This window comes from Aythya fuligula, chromosome 2 (genome assembly GCF_009819795.1).
Source record: "Aythya fuligula isolate bAytFul2 chromosome 2, bAytFul2.pri, whole genome shotgun sequence".
Classification (NCBI taxonomy): domain Eukaryota; kingdom Metazoa; phylum Chordata; class Aves; order Anseriformes; family Anatidae; genus Aythya; species Aythya fuligula.
In genome coordinates, this window is record NC_045560.1 from 147,873,160 (window position 1) to 147,899,804 (window position 26,645).

Consider the following 26,645-nt stretch of genomic DNA (forward strand, 5'->3'; position numbering starts at 1 on the left):
GGCCTGGGCCTTGGGGCCTGGTGTAGGCGGCAGCAGCCGGGCCCCCTCGCCATGAACATCGACGTGGAGTTCCACATCCGCCACAACTACCCCTGGGCGCGGCTGCCGGCCAGCGTCAAGCAGGTACGGCCCGGGGGGGGCACGGGGAGAGGGGGTTTGGTGTGGGGAGAGGGGGTGTGAGGGGAGAGAAGGGGGTGGGAGGGAGGTGTGGGGGGCGTTTGGGGGCTGTAAGGGGGGAGAGGGACGTGTAGGTGTAGTTTGGGGGCTGTAAGGAGGGAATGGGGGGTATAGGGGTGGTTTGGGGGCTGTGTGGGGGGAGTGGGGCTTATAGGAGCGGTTTGGGGGCTGCGTGGGGGGAAATGGGAGGTATAGGAGTGGTTCGGGGGCTATGTGGGGCGAGAGGGGTGTATGGGAGTAGTTTGGGGTCTGTGCGGGGGGAACAGGGTATGTAGGAGTGGTTTGGGGTCTGTGTGGGGGGAATGGGGCATATAGAAATGGTTTGGGGTCAGTATGGCGGGAGAAGGGCCTATAGGAGAGGTTTGGGGTCTCTATAGGGGGAGAGGGGCTTATAGGAGAGGTTTGGGGCCTGTATGGGGGACATAGGGGTGTATAGGAAAGGTTTCAGGTCAGTGTGGGGGGAGAGGGACATATGGGTATAGTTTGGAGTCTGTAAGGGGGAAATGGGGTGTATAGGAGTGGTTTGGGGTCTGTATGCGGGGAGTGGGGCTTACAAGTGTGGTTTGGAGTCTGTAAGGGGGGAATGGGGCGTATAGAAATGGTTTGGGGTCAGTATGGGGGGAGAGGGGCCTATAGGAGAGGTTTGGGGTCTGCAGGGAGTAGGGCTTATAGGAGTGGTTTGGGGTCTGGTGGGGGGCCGAGGCTTATAGGTGTGTTTTGGGGTCTGTAAGGGAGGAATGCGGTGTTCATATAGGAATGGTTTGGGGTCTGTGTGGGGTGAGGGGAGGCCGTGGGGGTGCAGGGGTGCTCTCAGGGCCGTCCTGTGCAGCCCCAGCAGAGAGCAGCGCGCCCTGAGCCTGGGCTGCCAGCAGCACCCGGTGCTGCGTGGAGCAGAAAACCTCATCAAAGTTTGATTCGCCCGGCGTCCCAGGCCTGTGGCAGCAGAGGGGAGGCAGCGTGTCAGGGAGAGGGAGGTGCTCGGGTCACCCCCATGGCCCAGCGCTGCTGGGAAGCTGGCAAATAATTCCTGCCTGCTCTTGGGCTCCGAAAATACCTGCATCTCTCTGTGGGTGTCCAGTCGTGGGCCCCAGCTGTGAGACCGAGCGTGTTTCTTTGTCCCATACACGCAGCAAAACACCTTTTGAGCTAAGGATCTCTTTTGCATGTGAGCATCAGCTGAGGGAACTGGGAGAAGAAAACCTCCTGGCTTTTTACCGGCCACAGAGTAGAGGGGCAACGTGGAGGGTTTCGCAGGACAGCTGCTGAAATAAGGCATTTAAAGCTCAACCAAAGTTTGCTTTTTATCTTGCTTTGTGATAGTCGAGTGCTGCACTGCGCTTATGCCTTCATCTCGTGACCTAAGATCACTTGATTGCCTGCTCTGTGAAGCTACCAGGGAGGTTTCTTTTTTTTTCTTCTTTTTTTTCTTCTAAGCTTATTAGGTGCAACAGCTGAAACTTCACAATAAATGATTTCTCTTGCACTCATTCTGGGTGCTTCTTCAAGGGTGCAAGGTGCTGACTGCGTGGTGAAATGCTCCGTGCTTCCCGTAATCAAAAAGAAGTTTTGCAGCCTTTGATTTGGAGACGAGATGCTCCCACTTTGGTCTGAAGGGTTCTAGGAAAAGAAAAACAACAAAAGATTGCTGTCTGAGTCCCCGTCCTGTGTGGAGGGACCCATTGAACTACAAATAGTCTTGATCTTGTACCAGGACTGAAGATCTCTCACTGCAGTGAACCAGGGGACTCGCTGACTGATGACAAGTGATCGTTTGGTTCTGTATGAGCCCCTTTGCAGTGGTTTCACTACACCAGGTTTTGTGCATGCCAGCTGACAGCTCTTCTTCTTTTCAAGGGTCTCGGGAACTCTCAGAGGGAGTATGAAAGGCAGGTTGTACTCTACAGCATTCGCAATCAGCTACGGTACCGGAATAACCTAGGTGAGTAAAGAAACAAAAAACTTCCAGTCGCTACCCGGTTCTTCCTCCTGGAAGGCTCTTTCCTGAGAAACTCCAAGAGCTTGCCCTGTTTCAAGGTCTGGCTCTTAGGAGCTGTTGGTTACAACTTGTTTGCTCACTCCCAATGTGTTTTGTGTTGACTGCATCCAGTCCTCCTCCTGTAGCAGATAATGGCTTTGCTAATTAATGATAATTTCCAGAGCCTGCATGAGTGGTCTCTCAGCGGGCCACTTTGTTGTAGCCCATCAAATAAATCTGTGTAGTTCTAAAGTGATCCTTAATGGCTCTGAGTGCTTGTTGTGTGTGTATAAAATGGGTGCTGAATGCCCTGCACCACTCCTTTGTTTGGTTTTTACTTTTGTCAATCCACATTTTGCTATTTCTGATCCTTTTGCTGTAACGTTTTCCTGTTTTTTAATAAACCTCCTAACTTTTTCTCCCCTTTTCCTATAGTGAAACATGTCAAGAAAGACGAGCGGAAATACTACGAGGACCTGCTGAAATACAGTCGGGATCACCTGATGCTGTACCCCTACCATTTGTCTGACATCATGGTTAAGGGGCTGAGGGTAACGCCGTTCTCCTATTACACGGGCATCATGGAGGTGAGCAAATGCTGAGTTCTGTCCTACAGACAGCAGAGCTGCCCCAGAGTGCGTGCAGGGCAGTGTCACGGGGCTTGTTGGCTCTGGGTAGGGTCTGCTAACGAGCTGCAGGTAAGGAAAGCTTCTGGACAACTCCTTGTACCTGCAGGTTTTTCCCTTGGGCCCCTGTAAGCCTTTCAAGGACTGGACTTTGTCACAGCGCACTCAGTGGGCTAGGCTTTCTTCTGATGTTTGGTATCTGCAACTCGGAGTCTTTTATTTAATACAAATGAATTCTGTTTGATTAATAAAACAAAGGGAATTTTTTTTTTTTTTTTTAAAGAAAAACACAACACAGATTTGAGCTGTTTTCTTTTCAAAAATGATAATTGACCATATTAGAGATCTCTTCTCGGAGAATTAAGACAGTTCTGTTTTCTGTCACACGCTGGCAATCTTCTTTTATTTTCTTTAGATGTCGGAAGCGACTGCTTATTTTCTGTTTAGTGACTGCACGCTTTATAACCGCTTAGTTCCTAGCTTATTCTGCATTATTGCTTAGCAATTTCCTGTGCTGTTTTTTGTTGTGACGGCAGATGCAGGATTTCACCCTTATTGATCTGTAGATCAGCATTTTTAGCTTTTTAAAGCTTACATCAAACCAAAGTATAATTTTTGTGTATTTAACTTACTGTGTGATGAGTATCCAAGCAGTTGGGAAGTTAACTGGCTCCAGGGGGTTAACCACAGCAGGCAGCTAACCCCACTCAGGTGCTTGCTGCTTTCTCAGTGGGATGAGGGAGAGAATTGTGAGGATATGAGTGAGAAAACTTGTGGGTTGAGATCAAAGACAGCTTGCTAGGTAAAGCAGAAGCTGCTCCTGCAAACAAAGCACAACAAAGAATTCATTCATGACTTCGCAGTGGCAGGCAGATGTCCAGCCACTTCCAGGAAAGCGGGGCTCAGTGAGATTAATGGTTACTTGGGAAGGAGCATGCCGTAACTCCAAACATCCCCCCCTTCCTCCTCCTTTCCCCCAGCTTTTGTTGAACATGACATCAAATGTTACAAACATCTCTTTGGTCATTTGGGGCCAGCTGTCCTGGCTGTGCCCCTCCAGCCCCTCTCTGGCAGGGCGCTGTGAGAAACAGAAAAGACCTTGAGGCTGTGTAAGCACAGTGCTCACTAATAACTAAAACATTTGTGTATTATCAACATTGTTTTGGTCACTAATCCAGAACGTTTTCTACTACAAAGAAAATTAACTCCATCCCAGCCAGAACTGATACAATGGCTTCAGTAGATTTCTGTTTTAATTTCAATTTGTTTTTGCAAGACAGTGATTTTTGGATCTGCTTCTCTGAAGCAATAACTCTCTTGTTGGAACTAAGTTTTCTTTTCTTTTTAAGGATATAATGAACAGCGAAAAAAGCTATGATTCGTTACCCAACTTCACTGCTGCTGACTGTAAGTATTACCTAGCTGCATTGCTGCTTCCAACAAGCTGGGGTTGATTTGCAGGGCACCCGTTTGCCTGAAAACATGTGTGTGAGTGAAGGTATAGAAGCATTTGGTGGTATTAAGGAGCATGTGCTCTGCATGCAGAGTTCTGTCCGTATGATTTTTTTGGTGTGTGTTGGGTAGAAAGCTTTGGGGAGTCCCCGAAAGGCTGTTGGCACCCCTGTGAATTAACATCAGCGTACGAAGAGGAACCTTGTACCAAAATGTTTCGCTGTGATACCTTCGGATGTCCCAGCTGTTTTGTCTTGCTTTCTGTTGTGGGCACCAGAAGGGGTAATTAGGGAAGTGAAAATACAACCTCTGGTGTTGAATTTGAAGGAGAACAGAGCGATAGCCTGCTGACAAGTCTTACAGAGGAAAATGCAGGTTGCTGACACAGGGAGGGTGTTCCTGAAGCCTGCCACTGGGAAGTTATTTATAGCTACGTACTTCATTTCTCACCTTCCCTATGAATTTATATGGTTCTCTTTAGGTATAATGTACAGTCAGCTGAGGCGTAGTCTGCAGCTTTGGAAAGCAGTTTTTATTTTTATTAAACAACACAAAACCTTGAGTTAACTGTACTAATTTGCCTCTATTTAATGTTCACACTGGGGAAACAGATAAGGAACTTTTTGCTCAGCATGACGTAGGTTCCTGGAAATCTAACATTGTTCAGGAGTCTGTAGACAAGAAAGGCTTCTTTGTTTTTTTTTTTTTTTTTCATAGCAATCCTATTATTTTAACAGCAGCTGTGAGTCAGTGACTGAAGTAAATTGAGTATCTTCATTATAATTTTTAATAAAACTAGTGTCAAACCAGAAAGCTGGATGTAAAACTGAGACAGAATACGGGTCAAAGCTCAAAACTACTTGAGTAGTTTTCCTATATCTTTTCACAAACTGTTAGTGATTGAAGGCTAGGGGTTATAGAATTAAATCTTGATTCATTTCAACTCAAAGAGTTGTTAGTCATCTTCCTTAAAGGCTTATATGGCCTTTGTGCTCTAATTCTTAGCTGACAGAGTTGTAATCCAGTGCGTGGTGTGGTTTTAGGCTGGGGAAAGAAAGCTATCAACCAAAATCAGGTACAACTTTAGTCCTCTTGATCTGAGGTATAGTTATTACCTGTTGATGTAAGAACAGGAGAGCAAGGGGTTAGATTATTCCATGCTACCTTGCAACTTGAGAGAAATTAATTTTTTTTTAAACCTTTGTAGAGTAAGTAAATGGGGCTAGGTTGTGGTTTTTAGATGCACGTGATTCTCAGTCAAATTCAGTTAGAACTGACTTGAGGCTTTCTATTATTTTGGGAAGAAAGAGTAAGTGAAAGTCTTATTTTAGAAGTAGGCCTGATTCTTTGAAGAATGTTTTCTGTATCTTCAGCTTAAACCCTTCTTAAGGGAAATAAAAACTTAATTATTTTTCAGGTTTAAGACTTCTTGGTATAGGAAGAAACCAGTATATAGATCTAATGAACCAGTGTAGATCTTCAAAGGTGAGGTTGTCTTTAATTTTCCCTTTCTTCCCTCTCCCCCTCCCCCATAGCATATTATTTGATAGGAATGGAGTGGAAACATTTCATGGGCCTTGTTTTAATAATGTCTAACCAAATGCAACATAATATATTGCAAATTATTTTCTGCTTTGTGATATTAATAAAGAACTTTTAAATTAAAATATACTGAAGAAAAGGATATGTGGCATTGCCTTTTTTAACGTATTTTTCCACGATGTATTTGTTCCGTAACTAATGTTTCCTGGCCACTATAAATATGGAATAGTGGTGTTGGTTTTAGAATTATTCCATGTTTCTGTGGGTGCAGCTGAGAGCAGGAATTCTAGGACTGTCCTCCAACTAGGAGGTTGCAATTTTGTGATATGTTTGTTGCTCTCTAAGACAACAGCAATGCACCTGAACAAGCATCCGTGCATATGAACAGCATGGAAAACATTGCAGTGGCTGTTGATAGCCACAGAGGTCTTTTTATTTTGCACCAGTACTTCTCTTTCTTCAGGAAACTCATAAATGGTTGGACCAGATGATCTTGGAGGTCTTTTCCAAGCTTTATGATTCTACGAAATACTCTCACAGTAGCTTCATGGCACTCCTTCAGCCTGGATGCTGATTGAGAATGTGGTGTACTTGGTCTTTTAAAATAAAACTGCTCTTAAAATGGTTTTTAATACCATTGAACTTCTTAAAATATACCATTTGTATACTTCCCTGTGCTGTTTCTGGACTTGATCCTGTTTGAATAGTGTTTTTAACTAGTGGCACATAGAATACGGTTTTATGTGAAGATTTGACAGTATCACAAGGAAATATTTTTTTTCCTTGTCGTATGATTTGAGGGAGGAGGGAAGCACATTTGTTTCTGAACAAGGATGTGCTTTCACTAAATGACAAGATTAATAGTGTGTGTGTGGCCAGTCTGTGAATGTAACGTACTTAAAAATGGATGCTTATAAAAATCAGCTTGTATAAAGGTGAACAGCTGTCTGCACGTGTGAAGTGCTACTTATTTCTATCTCAAATGGACTGTACCACTGCAGAAATTTTTCAGAAGGAAAACAGCCCGTGATCTGTTACCTGTCAAACCTGTGGAAATAGCCATAGAGGCTTGGTGGGTTGTGCAGTCTGGCTACATCACTGAGGATGACATCAAGGTATGTGAATATGGCTTACACCTCTAATTTTGGCTGAATACCCTGACAATAGGCTTCCTTTTGAGAATTCTACACAAAGACTGTTGTAGGTTGGAGGTTTATAACAAGTCTTTTATGGAAATAGAGACTGGAACTTGTAGAAGTGGCTGTTCTCTTCAGCATATTCTGCTCTCTCCCTCATTTGTACTTTGTGTTGCGTGAAGTGCAGAGGTTGCTTTGGGTCAGCCAAACTGTGGCAATTGAAGCGTGTACTGCTGTGCTTTATAGGGAACATGCAGCAAAATAGCTTCTCTTAAATTTCATATTTTAACTCTGACATCTTGTTTTTGACTAAATCTTCACCTTCGATATAATTAGAATGCTAGTGGACTTTGATATGTATCTTCTTTTCTGCTCTCCTTATGTCTCCATATTTTTTTCATTGTTTGCAGACAAAAAACGTGAGCTGGCTTACTGCTTCTTCCTCATTCTACTTTCATTCTCACAATTTTTCTACAGGCAGCTAGTCACTTGATCTAATTAATTGATTTAATTCTTTCTCTGTAATCTTTTGTTTGTTTAGATTGGAATGTATTTAAAGCAGTGATGAAATCTTTGCTATCACTGGGAATATCTTGGGTAGCGATTGCTTGTATTCTGACATTCCATCAATCCAGAACAGTTAACGTGGAGCAAGTTGCTTTGATGTTTTTGATGTTTTATTTGACCTCTTTATAGAATGGTCCCAGTTGCATGGTTGAACACTCAATTCAGAAGCTTTAAAGAGCAAACCTGTCATACTGTGGACTTCATTTGTCCCCTGTGCAGTTAAATACCATTCCTAGAGCCCACATTACTTTGTGCAGGGACAAGAGCAAAAATTTTAAGACTTGAACAAGAAGGGCAGTGAATTCTTCAATGCAAGCATTTTGCTGAAGAGCATGGTTACTTTGTTTTCTCATGACTGATCTGAGCATGAGATACTTGTGGTTTTTGAGTGGTATTATTATTAAATTGCATAGACTTATTTCTCCAACACTAACAAGATTTTGCTCACCTAGATTTGCACTACGTCGGAGAAGTCTGCTATCGATAAGATCATTGATTCAGGTCCTCAGCTTGCTGGTTCATTAGACTTCCATGTAGTTCACAGTAAGTGCTTGACTGACATTATTTTTTATTTAATCTTGGTCAAAATCAGTAAATTCTGAGAGTAGTGTTTGAAAACTAGGAACAAAAGGGTTGTAGACAGCTGATGCATAGAAGGATGTGGAGGAAAATACTCAAGAGCTTGTACAGGCTACGTTCAAGACCTTGTAAACAATTTAAGGGTGAGCCTTTAGCAGCTGTTGATGTGCAATTTCAAATAATTTGTTAAATTCCTTCATTACAAGGTGACAGTAGAGATCGAGGGAGGGGAAAGGAAAGGGAAAGGTGGTAGATGAGGATGAGAGAAAATAAAAATGGCAGAGTTGATGATCCCAGGTGCCAAAACTTCAGTTCGCTTTTCAAAGAAGAGGTTTTGAAATTTCATACTGTTTGAATGCCATCAAAAATGGAGCTCAAATCTAAGAGCCTGACTCTCCCTGTTTCAGTGTGAGAAGCATTAGCTGTAGACAAATCCCATTAGTCAAGGGAATACAAATTCACTGACAAACTCTGCCTTGAGATGTTGGTTTGTAAATGTTTGGTTTACTACAGGCAATTGGAACTGTGTTAGAAATTAAGGCCAAATTCCATTGCCTGTTACAGAAGCAGAACAAGACAGAAATTTAAGAACAAAGAAAGGTGGGTGTAGTACAAGCTCTGTAGTGGATCTGAAACTGTAGGGCTTAAGAAGACTTGAATTCAGAAAACATTCAATGATTTTTCTCTATATGTGGCATGATGTTGTTTGTGGAAAGGGCTTAAAGCTTGGCGGGAAAATAGGTTTAGAAGGATCCAGTCTACCTTTCTACCTAATTTGTGGGTATTTCTTTTCTTAAAAACTTTTCCCTGTCTCATCTACTGTGTAGAACTCAACTCAAACGCTTAGTGCTCAGATCATAGTCATGTGTGGGAAGTGTTATTTGATATCTGCCGTGTCGTATGCCGTGCTCCTCTGTATCACTTGTTCTTTTGCTGATACCTTGTGCTGATGCGCCCTGGAATTTATTTCTGTAGTTGTATAAAAACATCTTTCTCTGAAGATTTGTGGGAAGGACATGTGAGGACCATCAGAGCTCATGTGACTTAGTTTGTGTCCGTGCTACAAAGCATGCAAGCTCTACCCTGGGTTAGAGCAGGCCAAAATGTAGCCAGCAGCCTCAGGTGACAAAACTAATTCAGAATAACACTGATAGATAGTACAGGGATGGTGGTGAAAACAAAGTTAACTTTTAGGGAGAGTAACACTTGTTTTTATCAAATGTAGCTGCTTCAATTTCTGGTCCTTCAACCATACCCAGTCACCCTAGGAATAGTTACGGAGCTCCAAGTGCACTGCATCAGAGATCAAGTAAAGAGCTCTGTTTTAGGGTGACACCTGCTGAATATTACATGCATTGATCCACGCATTGCAAAGTAAAATTGTACTGTGCAGGTTTATAGAGAAAATTACTTCAAATTCTGAATTGACTGGTGGGGAAATCTACTTGTATCATCAGTACTCTGGGAAATGCTTTTTCTGTAACGATGTATTTTTGTTTATACAGGCTTGTATAACAAAGGATTTATTTACCTTGATGTACCCATATCTGATGACAGCTGTATAGCAGGTAAGTCAATATTTTTATGATATAATAGCTATGTTTTATTGGATCTATTTCAGTTATCTTATAGTTGTCTGTCTTGGAAACTGCTTGTCTATGGGCGTGAGTTTGCTTAAAGCATGTGAACCATGAGAATTTTTCCCAACAAAGTATTTTTCAGCCATATTAAAACTTTTTTTATTGTACATGAGACTTAATTCAACTTGAATTCTTGCGCTTTAATATAAGTATCTAGGTAAGCTGAGATTCTTTTAAAGATTTATGACATGACTAACATGGAATAAGTACCCTCCTGTATGCCTGTAATGAAAAGAAAGAATAATGTCAAGAAATGTAGCTGCCTTGCCAAAAGGATGTGACTTTTTGATTCCTGTGTGGCTTTTTTAACAGATGCAGCTTTTTTTTTGTTCTTTTTTAGATACCACTTCCATCCTTCATGGTCATGTCACCTTAATTATAGTAAAGTGCTGTGTCTGGGGACTAGGTAGGAGCTTAACACAGTATAGCTGCCCTTTGAACAATTCATTGTTCTGTGCTAGGTCTCAGGGGTTTCTGAACTGACTGTGATATGCAAAGAGGCATTACTTGGAACCTAGCTGTGCAGAACCATGTGTCATTGCTCTAATACAGAGCAGTTAAATGAAAGTCCTCTAATTGCAGGAGAATTACTGCTTAGATATTAGCTTTGGGATTCTCAGCCTAGGGTGGAAGTGTTTTTTGTTTTTGTTGGTCCCCTTCACCCCCTGCCTTCCCATTAGAAAACATTTTATTGGCTGGCTGACTGGGAATTATCTGTAGTGGATGGGTAGGAGTCTGCAAGATGATGCAAGGCAGAGTGGCTTTATTTTTTATAAGAAAACACATTAAAAACCATTGCTTTTCTTAAGGAGAATTTTTAATACCATGTAAACTACCTTTAGGCTTTTATTCTTTTAGACTCTGGAGAGAAATAAATACCATGAGAACTAAATCTCTGTAAATTTATCTTCCTGTTTTTATACAGTTTCAGTTTAAAAATTCTAATCTTGGAAATAATTCTTTTCAGTGCCACCGCTTGAAGGTTTTGTGATGAACAGAGTGCAAGGTGATTACTTTGAAACCCTCCTGTACAAGATTTTTGTTTCAATAGATGAACACACTAATGTGGCAGAGGTAAGTAAAACTTCCCTTGTAAGAGGGAGACAGGAAAACTTGAAAAGGCCCAAAGCACACTGGTGAAATACTTAAGATAGAGGTAGTAATAGATAATCAAGTGATTCTATTTATAAGTATTGCCAGACTTCTAGGATTTGAGATGCAAATAGATCCTTTAATATTGAATGTAACTTGGTAGTGTTGCAGGCTAAAGGTGTACCTTCAATTCAGTGAAGCAGCTCTATCAGCTGGAGTGAATTTATACAGGAGTGACTTGTGCAGCAGCTTCTGTACAAGCTAGAATTGGAGAAATGTTTTCTCTGTGTCCTAAATGGATTGGTTCTGTTTTACTAGTGTGAATTTAAAATAAAAATAAAAATTTCTCCAGTAGTGAAAATACGTAAGGTATTGGCTTATAGTAGGAATGTACCTTTTGCGTAAGTACGTACAATTTTAATGAAATACCTTTTTCATAAGGTCTGATTCTCAAAACTTTGTGAATAAGTATCTGAAAAATATCCACTAAATACATCCAGGATTTATTTGCTTCTTTGTATATCTGCTGATACACACAATTAGTCTAGAAATTACATACTAGAAGATAACCTAAGATTTCTTTTTCATGCTTTGATGTGGAGCAATCATGAGACTTCATATGACTTTCCCCCCCTTCCTATGTTGTTTTGGCCAGGACAAAATTGTTTCTGCCATTACAGGCTGTATTGAAGTATAAGGAGACAAAAACAACAAAAAGATGTCAAAGCCCACAAGTGACAAAACTCCGCATTTTAAATTCTGTATTGATGAATCTTTTTTTCTTTTTAGCTTGCAAATGTCCTAGAGATTGATTTGTCTTTAGTAAAGGTATGTATCATACATCTGTTATTTGATGTGGAAATCTCACTGTCCTGAAAGTTGTCTTGATAGATGGGTTTCATATTGCAGTTCCTTATTACGAGCTTGTGTGTTTTTTCAGAATGCTGTGTCCATGTACTGTCGGTTAGGCTTCGCTCATAAAAAAGGCCAAGTGATAAACCTGGATAATCTTCATCCATCATGGAAGAATGTTCCTTCTGTAAACAGACTGAAGTAAGTGTCTCTATTCTTTCAAAAAGCTTATTTTCTCTTTGAAGAGAAAGCTAGCACCTAAATCTGATTGTAGAGCTATCAGTTGCTCTCTGACTTCTGTAACAGCTGATTTCATTTGGCTTTCCAATATGTACAATGACAAATACTTGATTCTCCCTCAAATCTGAGGATAAAGGGTGATAACTTACCCTGTAAGTTCAATTTATTACTTCTGTTGTTGTTACTCAGAGCAGGCTTTTTGACTTCTAAGTGCCTAGCTGCTTGCTTTTGAAGCAGACAAGTGTGTGCTTGTTTTGAAGTGCTGGGCTCAGAAATAACAGCTATTACTGTGCTAGTACAGAGACAAAGTCTCTTGGTACTGCTGCAAGTGAATATGCACATACATAAAGCTTGCTTGCTGTGAATAGTTCTTTCACTGACATTCTTTATGCATATCCATATTAAATACTGCAAAAGTGATGTTAATGCAAACAAAGCAAAGGGCTCTCTGAATCGGGGTGCCAAGTTAAATTATTTAAGAATTGTCAGGCACTTCTAGTTCAATTGCTCTTAAGCCACTTAAGCTGAGGCCTAGTTTTTTTCTTTAATGTTAACTCAGAATGTGAGAACAAAGCAAATTAGACTTCTCCATTGGATTTTTCTTGAAAGCAGGTGGTTTGACTTTTTCAGATCTGTCGTTCAAAACCTGCTATTTTCAAACCACCAAACAAGCTTCTCTTCTTAAGCTAAAGCAGGACTCTGAGGGACATCACACTGGGCTGGTTTAGGGCTTTGAGGTATTGAAAGGCACGTGTTGGGTGTGCCTGTGCATGGGGTACTAGCACTGGAAGGCGGAGATGCTTCTCTGGTGCCCCGGTGACCTATAGATGTGGATTTTAATTCACATTAATAGGAGTACTTTGGATCCTCAAAAGATGCTGCTTTCATGGGACAGTGGGGAAAACAGAAGTCCTATACAGGAAGCTGGGTCATCTGCCACAGATACAGATACCAACAGTCAAGATGATCCAGGTTAGCACTCAGTGACTTTAATATATTAGGAACAATTGTTTCATACTTGTAGTGCCATAGGCTATGAAGGGTTCTAGAAACAAATGAAATGCAGATTGTGTAAATATTTTCTTTCATATGGAATGTACAATGGGGGAGGTGGTGTCTGTCTTGGTTTGCAGTTTTTCAGCCTCATTTATTTGGGGAAAAATCTATTTATCTCTTTATGGATGTCAATTAGTGCCAAGATACCAACATGTGAATAAACTCATTCAGGTGCTACTTTAATAGTGATAAGGGAATTCTGTTGTACTTAGTATGCCATTAACTAAGGGTTTTTGATTTTTTTTTAAGTAGTTTAATGACTTGTTGATATTATATTTAAACAAAACAAATATGATCATTTATTTTCTTCTTGTTCTTTCTTAGCTGAAACAGCCAGCGTGAGCAGCCTGAATCTGTCTAGTGGACATACCAAGCGTATTGCCTTCCTGTTTGATTCTACTCTCACTGCCTTTCTAATGATGGGAAATCTTTCACCAGTATGTCAAAATTGTTCACTGTGTTACACTAAGAATAAGTATGTAAAGTTTTAAAATAGTTTGACTTCATTATAATGAAGTTCTACTTACTTCTAAAAACTTTTATATTGTTTGTGGCTAAGAAACATTCACTTAATAATTTTTGCTTGCACGTTTCCTTTTCAAAATAATTAAAACAGTGTTGTTTTGTTGTTCCAGAACTTGAAAAGTCATGCAGTTACTATGTTTGAAGTTGGGAAACTGTCAGATGAGTCTCTTGACAGCTTCTTAGTGGAGCTGGAAAAGGTAATCTGTTACATGTATGGCCAAATGCTTTTTCAGCGCTTGTGTAAGGGGCTAGAAGACGCTTGTATTTTTTGTAGGACTGCTTTAAGAGTCTCACCTAGCAATGCAGTGCTGTGAACACAAACTTCATCATGCTGAACCTAAGTGTTTCAGTTAAAATGCTGCTGATTTGCAGCATTCAAACCTTTTGTGGTGTACACAAATGTGGTGAGAGTCTGGTTAGCAATGTGAGTTCAAGAGCAGTATTTGCCCAAGTCCATCTGTCCAGGGGCTTGCTTGTTAAATAGAAATCACTTGCTGTTTAGTAGGGTGCTTCATATATTTCTAAAAATCTGCATATAATTCTTGTAGGAAAACTTAACCATTATATTCTGGTATGTTTAACCTATCTACCCTTTAAAGATAATTCTGCAGTTGCCCTTTTGGAATGATGTAGCAAGACTTTGCTGTTAATTGCTGTATTCTTTTACACCAGTTAGGTGTAAATAATATACATGTAAATCCCTGTTTAAAGACTGAGGCATGGTTCACGTTTATAGATGTCTGTGTACATTTTGACAGTTTGCCTAGCACGTTCAAGACTCACTTTTCATTTAGTAGTCATTGTGGATCACCTTTGCATATAACCTGCAGGCTTGTTGTTCAGTTACAAAGCTTTAAAATGTTAGTTTGTTAATCTTTCCTATTGTGTGATTGATGCTTGCAGAAAGAGTGTGCCATTTATGTGTATGTATTTTGCTTCTTGTTTAGGTTCAAAGCACAGGTGAAGGGGAAGCACAGCGGTACTTTGATCATGCACTTACACTGAGAAACACAATACTTTTTCTGCGGCACAATAAAGATCTAGGGGCACAAGCTGTGCAGCCCGACCAACCAAATAACGGTACTGAGAATACTTTTAAGGAAATCCTTCAAACTTTAACTTTCATGGACTCATCTTTTAGATTAAGCTTCTGTGTTGCAAAGCAATTGGTGTTCCCTATTTAATTAAAAATATTTTGAAGCCAAAACCTCATTACTTTATCCTTTGTGTCTGTGGTACTGAGCAACTTTCTTCAGTATTTCTGCATGTTCTTCTTTTCTGGGAGCAGTTGGTGAGGAGCAAGTTGCAGCTCTGTTCCAGGGAATTCTGTGTGACCAGAACTGCTGAAATTATTTGGATTAACTTGAATAAATCTGTATAATATAAAATTTAGTTGTGGAAAATACTGTATGCGTGGTTTGACAGGGTGGAATGGAAAATCTTAGACCATACTTTGTATGTTCTATCTCAAATGATAATTTAAGAATCTTACATTCTCAACTCAGGGTTTCCCTTGGACCTCTTACGATGTGAGAGTTTGCTCGGCTTAGATCCAGCTACCTGCAGCAGAGTTCTCAACAAAAATTATACTCTGCTGGTTTCCATGGCACCACTCACCAATGAAATTCGACCTATTAGCAGCTGTACGCCCCAGGTAAAAAAAAAAAAAAAAAAAAAAAAATACTGTGGGGGGAAAAAAAAGTATCTAGTAATATAAATATCTCTAACTTTGTTTTAGATATGTCTGTCATGTATCTCTTCAGAAGAGATGTAATTATTGCCACATAAAATAGTATTTAAATTTGTCTAAAAATGCTTAGTAAAATGTGAATGTTTACTACATTCACTTTAATTTATTAACAAATATAACTGTTTGAGTGGGGTTAATGACAGATACAGTGTTCTTGAACTCATTTATAGAAAATACCTTAGTGTCAAGAGACCGAGTACCTAGAATATAATCTCTCCTTATTAAATTAATGCATTTGTACTCCTTCCTGTGCTGTAAAGCTAGCTTTATTTTTGAGACCTGATGATTAAGTTATATCTGTACATATAAGAGTTGCAATAATAGGCTCTAATTGCTCTGAATAATCTCTCTTCAGCATATTGGACCTGCAATACCAGAAGTCAGTTCAGTTTGGTTCAAACTGTACATTTACCACATAACTGGACAAGGACCACCCTCTCTTTTGCTCTCTAAAGGAACGCGTCTTCGAAAACTTCCAGATATTTTTCAGGTAGTGTATACGTGGATTTGTTTCCTTTTTCTAAATGTTTCAGAGGGTGCAGTACACTAAAGCATTCAGGGATAGCGGTTGAAGTCGGGAATAGTAATTTTTCCTGTAGTTTAAGTGACATAATATTTTAATAAACATTACACTAGGTTGGATAAAAGGCTTCCTTGGTTCAGTAGCCAGTCTCTAGCAGTGGCTGTAGCTATATGGCTATGTAGTATTTCCTCTTAAAACCTTTCCAGCCTTCCCGTGTTCTGGTCTGGAACTTGGTGAACTGTATGTGATTTTTGTGTGCATAGAGACCATAGCTGGAGATCTTACCTCTGCAGTGATCAGTTGCTCTTCCTGAACAGTGTTTGTCTCTCACTGATAAGAATTCATAAAGTATAAACTAATCAAAAGTCTTGTTCAAATTTATAATTGGAGTCTCTATGCTTTGCATCTCTTCGTTCTGAGTAGGCACTTGAGTTAAATCCGTTACAATAACATGGAGACACTCAGAGAGGGATGCGTGTTCTTAGGTGTATCTATGTCAGCAGTCATCTCTGGCTTTAGGGTTTGTAGATGTATTTTTCATTCCTCCAGCATCTTCCACATCTCTCTTCCCTTCCACATCATGTCTTTTTTGATCTCAAAAGTTTTGTGGGTTGCTTCTATTTCTAAGTCTAATTTTAAAGCAGCACAAGATTAAGTGAATCAAGTCTTCTAGAGAAGGCATTTTGTAAGGCTCTTGGCAAAGAATTTCATTCAACCATTAGTAAGTCAGTAGCTTAAACTAGTGGTAAATGTTATGGATTGCATATTTTCATTAATGAAAAGCATTCAGTGTGGTAGCCTTAGAAGATTTCTATAGTAACCTGTATTTTCAGTAGGCTGATGGGTCTGGTTTTCCTGTAGCACATGATTTCACACCATGTATTATCACAAACTTGTTAGAGCCTTTTTTCCTCTGTGTAGATGGGGATGCTTCTCTCCTGCTACTGTTTTGCAGTGTCATTTTCTTAAGGAACTGTTGAGACATTTCTAAAACTCTTACAGAAAAGCAGACATGCAGGACTTCAGTCTTGAAAACTAAGAAGTAAAAATTATTTCACAGTCAGCATTCTTGCCTCTCTGCCCCTTCTCTTTGGATATGTATTTTAGGGTGGATATATCATTGGTCTCTCTTGACAGTGTTAGTTTATCTAGCTTTTATTTTCTTTTAAGTTATATGGGATTATTTTCATCTCCTATCGGTTATGAGTGTGCTGCAAGGGCCACGTAGGTACTGCTGACAGATACCTCCTGCTCCAACTAGCATCTTAATTTTGAGGTTGGCAAACTTCTGTCTTTAATGGAAGTATGAGCACGAGTGATACGTGGAACAAAGTATAATGCTATGAGTTGTAATTACCTGCAGTTACTTCAGAATGGTGACAGTACGTTATTAGCCTAACTAATCCTGCACTGTGTGCTTGGATAGTCTATTACTGCTGTAAATTCTCTTCTGTCTTCCAGGGTTATGATCGCTTACTAATAACATCGTGGGGTCACGACCCAGGAGTGGTTCCTACTTCGAATGTGCTCACAATGTTGAATGATGCTTTAACACATTCAGCTGTTCTAATTCAGGTATGGAGTATTCCTATAAGTGATTAAAACCTACCTAATTTTGAGTAAAGCTGTTGCATGGTAGAGGAGATTAAGAATGTAGGAGAGCTATGCTTTTGCTAGGAGCTGAAAAACGTTTAACTTCTGTAGCCATCGCTGCTGTGATTTAGAGATGGTAAATACATGAGTTTGGAACTGAGTGCATATTGCGTGCCCGTTATTGCTTTATGGGCAGACATAACAGGGTTTTGCTAAATGAAATGTGGATTTGTGGGTGTGTTGGGGATGTAGGGGACTGGAATGCAACTGAAGAGTCCACAAGCATTTTGGACTGTAGCTACTTCATATGAGGTGGCTGGAAATATGAACTATTTTTCAAGAAATGCGTTTTTTTTCAGGGTGCTTAGTATTTAATTCTTATGGTAAGCTACAGTTCAGGTAATTAATGACTGCTTTTATGGGAAGCTAAGCATGCTGTTTGTCACAAACAGCAGAAACAGAGTGGGTTTGTCTGCTTGAGAAAGTAGAGTAGCTTCCTTTGGTATTTCATCAGTTCAGCTGAATTCTTGGAATAATCATTTAAATAGATGTTTAATATTTGTAGCAAACATAAAACTGCACATTCTTGAAGGCAGCCTTGATGCTCAAAACAGTTCCATACTTAGGTGGTGGAAATTCCTTTATTTTCCTTCAGAAATGCTCAATTATTATGAAATTTGTTTATAAATAGTATCGTAGAGAAATATTGCTCCTCTTCAATTAAGTTTAACTTCATTCCGTTTATTCACATGCATTTTAGAGGGAAGGGTCGCGTATGTTATTCAGTCTTTATTTCAGCAAAGCGAGTATTTTATGTAAATACTTGTGTTTATTTTGTCAGCGTGACTGGTACCCTTTAAAAGGGAACACAAGTAGAGCTAAGCTAAGTTGATGAGCGTATTTTTCTGTCTAATGCAAATTTATTGGTGTTCAGGGGCATGGCATGCATGGAATGGGAGAAACTGTGCATATACCTTTTCCATTTGATGAAGCTGAGCAGCAAGGAGGTAATTTTCTTTAATGTTACCTCCACACCACCATATTTATTTTTCCTGCATGTTATCTCATTCAGCAAAGTCGTGATAACAACTTTAATACAAGTTTAATACATTTTAACAATTGTTAAAAACAATTTTTAATTACAAGATTGTTTAATTGTAATTAAACAATCTTGTAATTATGGATCAAATTAGATTAAAAAAATGAAAAAATATTTAAATAGTTGACAAACCTGTTCTAAGCTTAGGGATGCGTCTCCTTTTTGTATTGTGTCCTAAATAGAATGTGTTTCCTGGCCTGTCTTGTGTTTCAGTACAGACAATAAGAAATAACTTCCACAAACAACTCTGAATTTTTATTTGTGTGTATTTATTAACTGTATAAATAAATCTTCTATGTATTCTTCTCTAAGACTTTCTTCTATTTGGCATTTATTAACTATGAGAGTTGAGACCAAAAGCAAACAAAGTTAACTGGTTTAGTAGTAATAGAAACTATAACAGAGGATTCCTCACTCTACTAGGAAGAGCTTTGCTAGCAAATCTCCTTCAAAGTTTGCCTAGTTCAACTATTTTTAAAAACACAGGGATTAACTTTCTGACATACTCCTTGGTGAGTAGGACACGAACTTTGGATAGCTGAGACCATAACCTTTCCAGCTGAGAGGTCTCCTCACAGCAAATTTCCGGAAATCTAAAATTATTTAGGCTGCAACTTAGAAGAATCTGGGCCAACTAGAAATAAAGCTAATTTCCTCCTTTCATTTTTATTATGTTTAAAATGCGTTACTTTTATATACACCCTCTCTGGCCTGTCTGTTTTCTGACTTGATGGTAGGTAAAAATTCTCAAAGGCAGAATCTGTGTTCTAGCATGAACAAGTCAATGTTGAAACGCATCATTACCCTACAATACTATACTGTAGTTCTTCAGAATTTCAATGGCTCTGGAGGAGGATTTTGGTAAAGTAAACTGAGGTGTGTATTGTTTTCTGCTAGACTTCTCCCGTGTGAACATGGGCATTCATACAGCTTTGAAGATACTGAGAAACAAAGTAGACTTGCAGCATTTTTGTGGCTATGTCACTATGCTGAATCCTACAAGTCGGCATGCTAACAGAAAGCTGAGCGACGCTTCTGATGGAAGAGGTTAGTTAACAGTAATTTTTTCCCTTAATTTTCCCACAATCACTTCAGCAAAGTTGAACAAAGGATTGCAATTTTTTGATTTAGAACTCTACAAAATATCATCTAACACAGAGAGGAACCTACCTTGAATGTAAATCTACTGGCAGTAGACAGCCTTCCTAATTGTTATGTGATCTTACATCAGACATTGCAAATACAGACTGAAAATCACTGCACTAGGATAGCCATTGGAAGGGGAAAAATAATTTAAAAACATTAAAAGGTAAATTGTCATTTTTATATGCCAGAACTTGGTCTTTCATGATTGTTTTGAGGATCCTTAAGTAGTTCTTCAGTCCTAAAATCAGTGAGACCTTGTATTTCACTATGTCCCTCCAGTTTAATAGCTATATGGCCTTTGGGCAAAACTTGTGTCAAGTTCCTTACATCGGTTAATAATTAAACTTGCATTCATCTAAATGTTTATGTAAGAATTATCTTACCTCTAGGAGAGGCCGAACTAGCATCAGGATCTGATGTGAATGGGAGTACAGAGTCATTTGAGATGGTAATAGAAGAAACCTCAATGGATTCTGCAGTCAAGCAAAGCCTTGAAGGTAAAAGCATAACAAGTGTCTTTACTAAACGTTTTCAGTCTGGTAAGATGCCTTGTTTTTAAGGTTCTGAACACGTTGTTATTGTGTAGGATTGTAAGTGCAACGCTAAATGTTCTTCCTTTCTAAAATTCAGATTCCCTTGAATCTTTGAGCAGTTCATTAAATTAATTGCCTTAGAAAGTATGAACTGTCCAATAAATTCTTGATCTGAGAGAACTGGTTCTGGGATTAGTATTCTTGCTTTGTCTCTTCCTAAAATTTGTTTGTTTCTTTAGTACCCACAACAGAACTGGAATGGGTTCCCCTGGAATTATGCTTTGGCATTCCTCTCTTCAGCTCTGAGTTGAATCAGAAAGTCTGCAGAAAAATTGCCACTCACGGATTATGTAGGAAAGAAAGGTAAGCTGTGTCTTACCAGCCACAGGTTTAACAGTTGTATGTGTTCAGTCCAGAGCTTCTGCAAAAAACGATACCTACAACTTGATAGATAGGAACAGGACTGAGCTGATCTCCAGGGTACCTAATTCAAGTATGTAAGGTGGTGGCATTGCTTTTTGGCTCAAAGATACCAGCTGTAATGTACAGTTGAGTAGTCCCTAGATGTAGTAAAATTAGGCTTTTTTTAATTTGTGCAAGGTGGAAAATTAATTCTTTGTAGCAAGCTCTCTAAACAACAAAAACAAGTAGTAAGTTTGGGGTGCCTTCTGGTCATTTCCCCTTCCTAGCCTAGAACAGACTTTTTTTCCTTCTTTCTGCAGCCACTGATCCCCTTAAAAAAAAAAAAAAGCTTACTAGTAATGCTTTGATGTAGAATGTGTTCAGCTTTGGTGTAAAGTTTCTTTGATCTTGGCATTTTACTTCCTAAGCTTAGTGCTGGCTTATGATCAAGTTACCTTCTGCTTTTGACTATAGCTTTTCTTTATGAAAGATTACTCTTTCAATGATGTGCCCTTTTTCTCCCCTTGGCTCTGGAGACTAAATAAAAGGCCGCTTGAAAACATGGCTTAGGGGTTTTATTGTAGCAGTCAACTTGCTTTTAATAGTCTGTCACTAATCTGCTTCTTAAGTCACATCACCATGCTGTCCTAAGTAAGGAGGAGACGTGATAATCTAATACATTAATATCTGAAGTAAAATAACATTTTTCAACTGCAGTAGTTTCAGTTTAGCACAGTGTAAACAGGGAAAATAGCATTTAGCTGACTAGACTTGCAAACAAATGAGATGCGTTGAGCACCTTGTCAGTGGTAACATTACCATCAAGCTTTCTTTGTGAAAGCTTTTTTTTAATTGCTCAAGTTATTTCTGAGCAGGTTACTATCATACTTTACTAGAATAAATTTAAGCCCTTTGGAAGGTTGGGAATTTATGGTGTGCGTTTTGATTTTTCTGTATTTGAACATAGGCTCTTCTCTTTCACTCTTGACAGCCTTCAAAAACTCTTACATTCCAGTAGAAAGCTGTCTCTGCAGGTCCTTAATTTTGTTCATTCATTCCAGGTAAGGACAAATAGTCAAGATGTAAGTTGTTCTGTATGCTCTCATCCTTTTTTTGCCCTCCTCTTTGCCATTCTTTGTTGTATGGAAATGTACTTCTTGTGGTTTTTGGTTTTTATTTCTTTTCCTCCTGTAACCAGTAACTGTGTTAAGTGCTGTGGACCTCAGATTCTAGCCTTATTTAAGCTTTGTCTTTTAACTTATGGGTTTCCATTTAACTTTTTTCTTTTTTGGGGAAGGGGGGGGGAGTGGGGACAGGGTAGTTATTTATAATACAGCCTACATTGGTGGCTGCTTGGTTGCTTCTTAGGTACATCAGGGAGATCCCTGCAAACCATGGATCTGCTGATGCTTTGAAGTGTTTTTGAAGTGAAGGGTGTGTTTCAAGTCAACTGCATTCACTTAGCAAAGATAAAATACATTAACAAGTATCTTACACCACTAGACTCTTGCATTTGTCCTAAGATCTTCTAGCATCTGGTGGTGAATGAGTATAAGCATGTAAAACTCTACATACTTTGGGAGAATCTTTAAGAGCAAGGACAGAGAACGGGGTCTTGCACAGCAAGAAAAGAAATGCCAGCTGTGCAGCCTCCTGTAGTTCTGCATGGAAATGTATGCTAGCAAGGTGTGTCCACATGTGACATGGGATCTGCTTAGCTGCTTATGCTTTATGATACTTCTCTCTAAAATCCAATAAGATACAGAACTTGCAGGTTACTTAACCAAGGTAGCATTATGGATGGTGGGACCTAGAAACAGTTTCCCTATGAGAAAACACACACACACCTCCAAGCACAATATGAGATAGTGGCAGTGCTTAACATGTTCAGACTGACACACAAACTATCCTCAGGATTTCACAGATTTACGTTTGCTTTGTTGAATGTCTTCCCTCCATTTTTAAATCTCAGGCCTTGAAGGCTTCATGGAATCTAAATATGTGTACACAGATGCAGCTGAGCCAACTGTTTGCCTGTTTCCTACTGCCCTTTGTTTGTTCAGGTTTTGCTTCCATAGTGATTTGGATTAAGCATACTTCAGAAACACTAGCTCTGTTTGCAGATTGGAGTAGCCTGTTATATTCTAGCTGTTCAGTCCTTAATTATTTCTCTTGTTTTTAAGATGCTTTTTTTTTTTCCTTTTGCTTTAGGAAGGTATTTCAACACTGGATCAGCTCCATGATGCTGGTTCTTCAAGTTCACTTTTGCAGCCTTCTTCTGCAGATACGGGTGTTCCACTGCCTGCCAAGAATCTCATGTTCAAGGAGGGTGTGTTATCTGAATGGAGCGGACGGTCCCCTTCCTCGGTTTTTATTTCAACCACACCTAAGGAACAGGTCAAATAGGGGTTCTCACGCATCGATCACTGAATGCCTTTCTTCTATTATGGTTCATTTATAGTGCCAACGACTAAGAAGTGTACTGTTGCTGCAGCATAACCCGTGTAAAAGTAGTGTTACAAAAATGTATCGTGTTGCAGTATTGGGGAAATGCTTAAACTGTGTAGAACTTGTTACTCATTACTGCGTATATTGCTGCAACAGAGAGCTTTTTAGCTGTCAGCACTATTTTTATCTTGAGACAATCTTTCTTTTATAACTAAACACGCCCTTTGTAGGCTTTCTGATGATTGTTAAATTTCTATGCTGTCACCACAAAATTGCAATAGTAGTTTTCTATGTTCATTACTCGGACATAAATTCTGTTTAGTTTTGTACTGTATTACTGAAAATCTTTCTGTATAAAGGTAAGACATTTGGCTCTTCCTCTGAAAGCTCAGTGATACCAACTGTTTAAAAAAAAAGAAGTATCATGGTGATATGGGGCATTAAGAATTGTTGAATTACGTTGTTTAGCCTAATACTAGGCCATGACGCATCAGCACAATAGGAAGAGGTTTGAGGTTTATCAAGGCAGACTTGAAGCCCTGCTGATGATTAAGGCCACTTTGAAGAGGAATGGTGCACTTTCATCTCTGGCAGAATTCAGTGGAGATGTGGGATTAGGGAGGGCTGAAGAGGTTGGCTCTGTTTGTAGGGCTCTTGGTGATAATGGACTGTTCGTGCTCTGTGTACGAAACCAGGAGTTTCTGGGATTTTGGGCACACTGAGAGTTTGTCCCTCGTTGTTTGAAACTGGTGATGAGCACTATGGGAAAACTGATGTCATAAGTTGACTTTAAGGTAGATAACTAGATCTGTGCTATTGATTAATGGTTGAAAGAACAGAGCTCTTTATTTTTCATGACTGTCATTAGCAAAGGAAAACAACAGCAGAGGATGTGTAGGCCGAGACTTCTCTGAATCTGCTTTACTTGAACCATTAGCTGTTGATTTTGACAAACATTACAGTGAGGTTTTTTTCATCCAAAATCATGTTCTGACTCTATTTCTAGGGGATGACTTTATGTAGCATGATTTCACATTGTTTATACTAGGCATTAACAACTTCTTGCCAGCTTAAAAAAAAAAAACAACAAAAACAAACAAACAAACAAAAAAAAACCAACAGGCCTGTCCCATATAGTGCGTGAGGAGAACAAGAGATTTGAAATACTAAGGCTTTTAACCTATGTGTCTAAGTACTCTGCCAACAACTCTCTTCTGGAACTACCTTGATTTAAATAATCATAATTAAAAATGAGACTTAACCATCCTGCCATTACTAGCCTGTGTTATGTTACGGACCAAGAATCTGTGGCAAAGATGATGCTGAAAAAAAAGTGAGGAGAAAAATAACAACATTTGGGTTTGTGTTCTGCTCTGTATGGCTGTATGAAAAAACACAACACAAGTTCAAAAAGGGAAACTGTACCATGGTAGGATAATGCAGTGACTTCAGCTACAACTGTGAAAATCCCATTCTTCTTTTCTCCTTCGCTTTATTTACATTCCTAAAGTGTAAGTGTGGGACTTGTGCTCTAAGAAACTGGAAGTCTGTAGTACTTCAGTTTGCTCAGTGCTGCTCTTTTTCTACATCTATTTTGTTTTTGTATTTTACCAAGAGCAACTGAATTTAGTATCGTGTAAATTAGGGAGCTAGAGTATCTATATAAAATTCTTTATTTACACTACAGTGACTTGTACTGGAAGTACATACTCTCCATGGTGTTTTTTAAGTTGCCTTACTTCCTTCAAAGGAAAGTAAAGAGGAAACGGATGTCAGTCTGCTAGAAACCAAGTTTACTGTGAGAATTGTGTGGAGATTAATCCAATATCTAGCACTGTAGAGGAACTAATCAGTAGAGGATGGCTTACACTTTCAGTACTATAGACAATACTTTCGGCGCTACAGTGAGCTGTAGTAGGTGCGCTAGTTTGGCATATTGTATTGAATCTTGCCACGCACGTTGTCTGTACAAGCATGGGACTGATGAGAGTGCAAGTGAAATCTGTTGTACGGAAGTTTGAGAATGGATTTCAGTTTTTGTTCTCGCTGCATATCTTTCAGTGTTACTGAGTGAAGGATGACCTCTGTTACTAGGTTGTCTAAAGCTTCTAAATAAAAGTTGTCTGCTTTTCGGAGTTATTTAATACCCACAAATCTTACCGTTAATGGTGAGGATTCCGGATACGTTGCAGTTCGTAGAAATCAAGCTACTCTAATTTTGTTGCCTCAACACTGAATTAGGAGCTTAAGTGTTCGAGTCTGCATATCTGAAGTTTACCGAATAGATTGCAACCAAAGAAGTCCTTAAAATACCTGAAACTCGGCTACAGCTCCAGTGCTTGGGATGGTCCAGAGGCTTTACTCAAAAGTATGTGACTTTTGTTTTAATTGTGGTGTAAAAAATAAGATCTCCAAGATCCTCATACCAAAAGAATCTATTTTATATTGTATTGCAAATAAAGACAAATAAAATAATTTCTTTTCTTCAGGTAGTTTTATTGACAGTGGGGGAAATTACATGCATTAGAAGATTGTAAAGTTATTTTAAGTTTGTCTTCAGCAAGATCTATTTTTAACTCCTTGAAGAGAGGTTGGCTTTGTGCTCTGGCACAACCATGTGGTAATCATTCTAGATGGGTGTACCTGAGAATATTCAGGAACCAACTAGAAAGTGTTTTGTTTGTTTTCAAGTTTTTTGATCATGACATTATCTCACAGTTGTTTTTCCTTTTTCCATCATTGTTCTCGGATTTTCCTTTTTATTGTTCAGTGTTTCTGGCTTGTATTTTGAAGGTTTTAAAGTCCAACTGTAACTGAATACAGTTGAACTCTTCTCGTGTGACGTTGTTAATATTATACATTGAAATGTACAAAGTCTGTGTTCAATTAAATTATTGGCACATGTAACAATTGTTTACAAATAAACTGTGGTGTAGGTCAAACCATGTGCAGCATCCTTCACACGCAGCAGTTCTGTTATCTTGGGCACAGCAATAAAATGTCACCCTGGTACCGTAGTGCTCAGGACTACCAAATGGTATCAAAAGATCTTGTTTCCATATACTTGCAGTTCTGCAGCAATGCAGTTTTATAAAGAGAGAACTTTTTTAGTGTAGCCTTTTCTGTACCTTAACCTCTAAGGAGAAGGGAAAGTACAAGATGATGTATGCCATGTCTCTTCCTTCAGCTACAATCTGTAGGGTTTATAATTGAATGCAGCTGCACAGGTGGTATCTGATCCATTTCCTTTGACTAAAGAGCTGTGTGATTGAGAGCTTAGATGACGTGATACCAAAATTGTTGTTTGTTTCTTCCTTTGAAGCAATCCCTTTCAGCTGAAGTCTGATTTACAGCAGAATGGCAGCAGAAGCAAACTGCACTGCAAGCTCATTTGGCTTTGTGCAGGTCTGTTGGCGCATTTCAGTGATGGTAGTCACTCAAAACAGTGCCATGGAATTACCACAGATATCCTTATTGCTCATAGCGATCATTGTGTTGCTGCTAAATATGAGCTATTTTTCATTTGAGTGTTAAAACGCTTTCCAAGGCAATATTTGGATAGCTGTTTTCAATAAATGTTAACTGTTCAATGATTTGTGTTGGTATAACGGCATGGCAAATCTGCAAATTGGGGGATAAATAATTCAGGACAATGTATCCTGTAAGCCTAGGCTTCATCTTAGTGATGTGAC

The 26,645-nt window shown here is 39.3% G+C and overlaps 1 protein-coding gene across 1 annotated transcript; it reads left to right on the forward strand.

Moving 5' to 3' along the window:
• FAM91A1 (family with sequence similarity 91 member A1) lies at positions 1–25,898 on the forward strand. Its single transcript, XM_032181221.1, has 24 exons — positions 1–123; positions 2,032–2,116; positions 2,588–2,739; positions 4,128–4,185; positions 5,648–5,715; positions 6,774–6,887; positions 7,928–8,018; positions 9,560–9,622; positions 10,662–10,768; positions 11,576–11,614; positions 11,727–11,839; positions 12,732–12,850; positions 13,259–13,371; positions 13,570–13,656; positions 14,407–14,539; positions 14,965–15,113; positions 15,565–15,699; positions 17,194–17,307; positions 18,260–18,332; positions 19,322–19,471; positions 19,960–20,067; positions 20,343–20,466; positions 21,497–21,566; positions 22,717–25,898. The coding sequence occupies exons 1-24, from the start codon at positions 52–54 to the stop codon at positions 22,909–22,911; spliced, it is 2,532 nt and encodes an 843-aa protein (XP_032037112.1). The 5' UTR covers positions 1–51; the 3' UTR covers positions 22,912–25,898.
• The last annotated feature ends 747 nt before the right edge of the window (positions 25,899–26,645 follow it).

Excerpts from the sequence above, each read along its gene's own strand:
- FAM91A1 (XM_032181221.1), top strand. The coding sequence starts at position 52 with ATGAACATCGACGTGGAGTTCCACATCCGCCACAACTACCCCTGGGCG. Across the intron at positions 4,186-5,647 it reads CAACTTCACTGCTGCTGACT|GTTTAAGACTTCTTGGTATA; the intron begins GTAAGTATTACC and ends ATTATTTTTCAG. Across the intron at positions 5,716-6,773 it reads ACCAGTGTAGATCTTCAAAG|AAATTTTTCAGAAGGAAAAC; the intron begins GTGAGGTTGTCT and ends GTACCACTGCAG.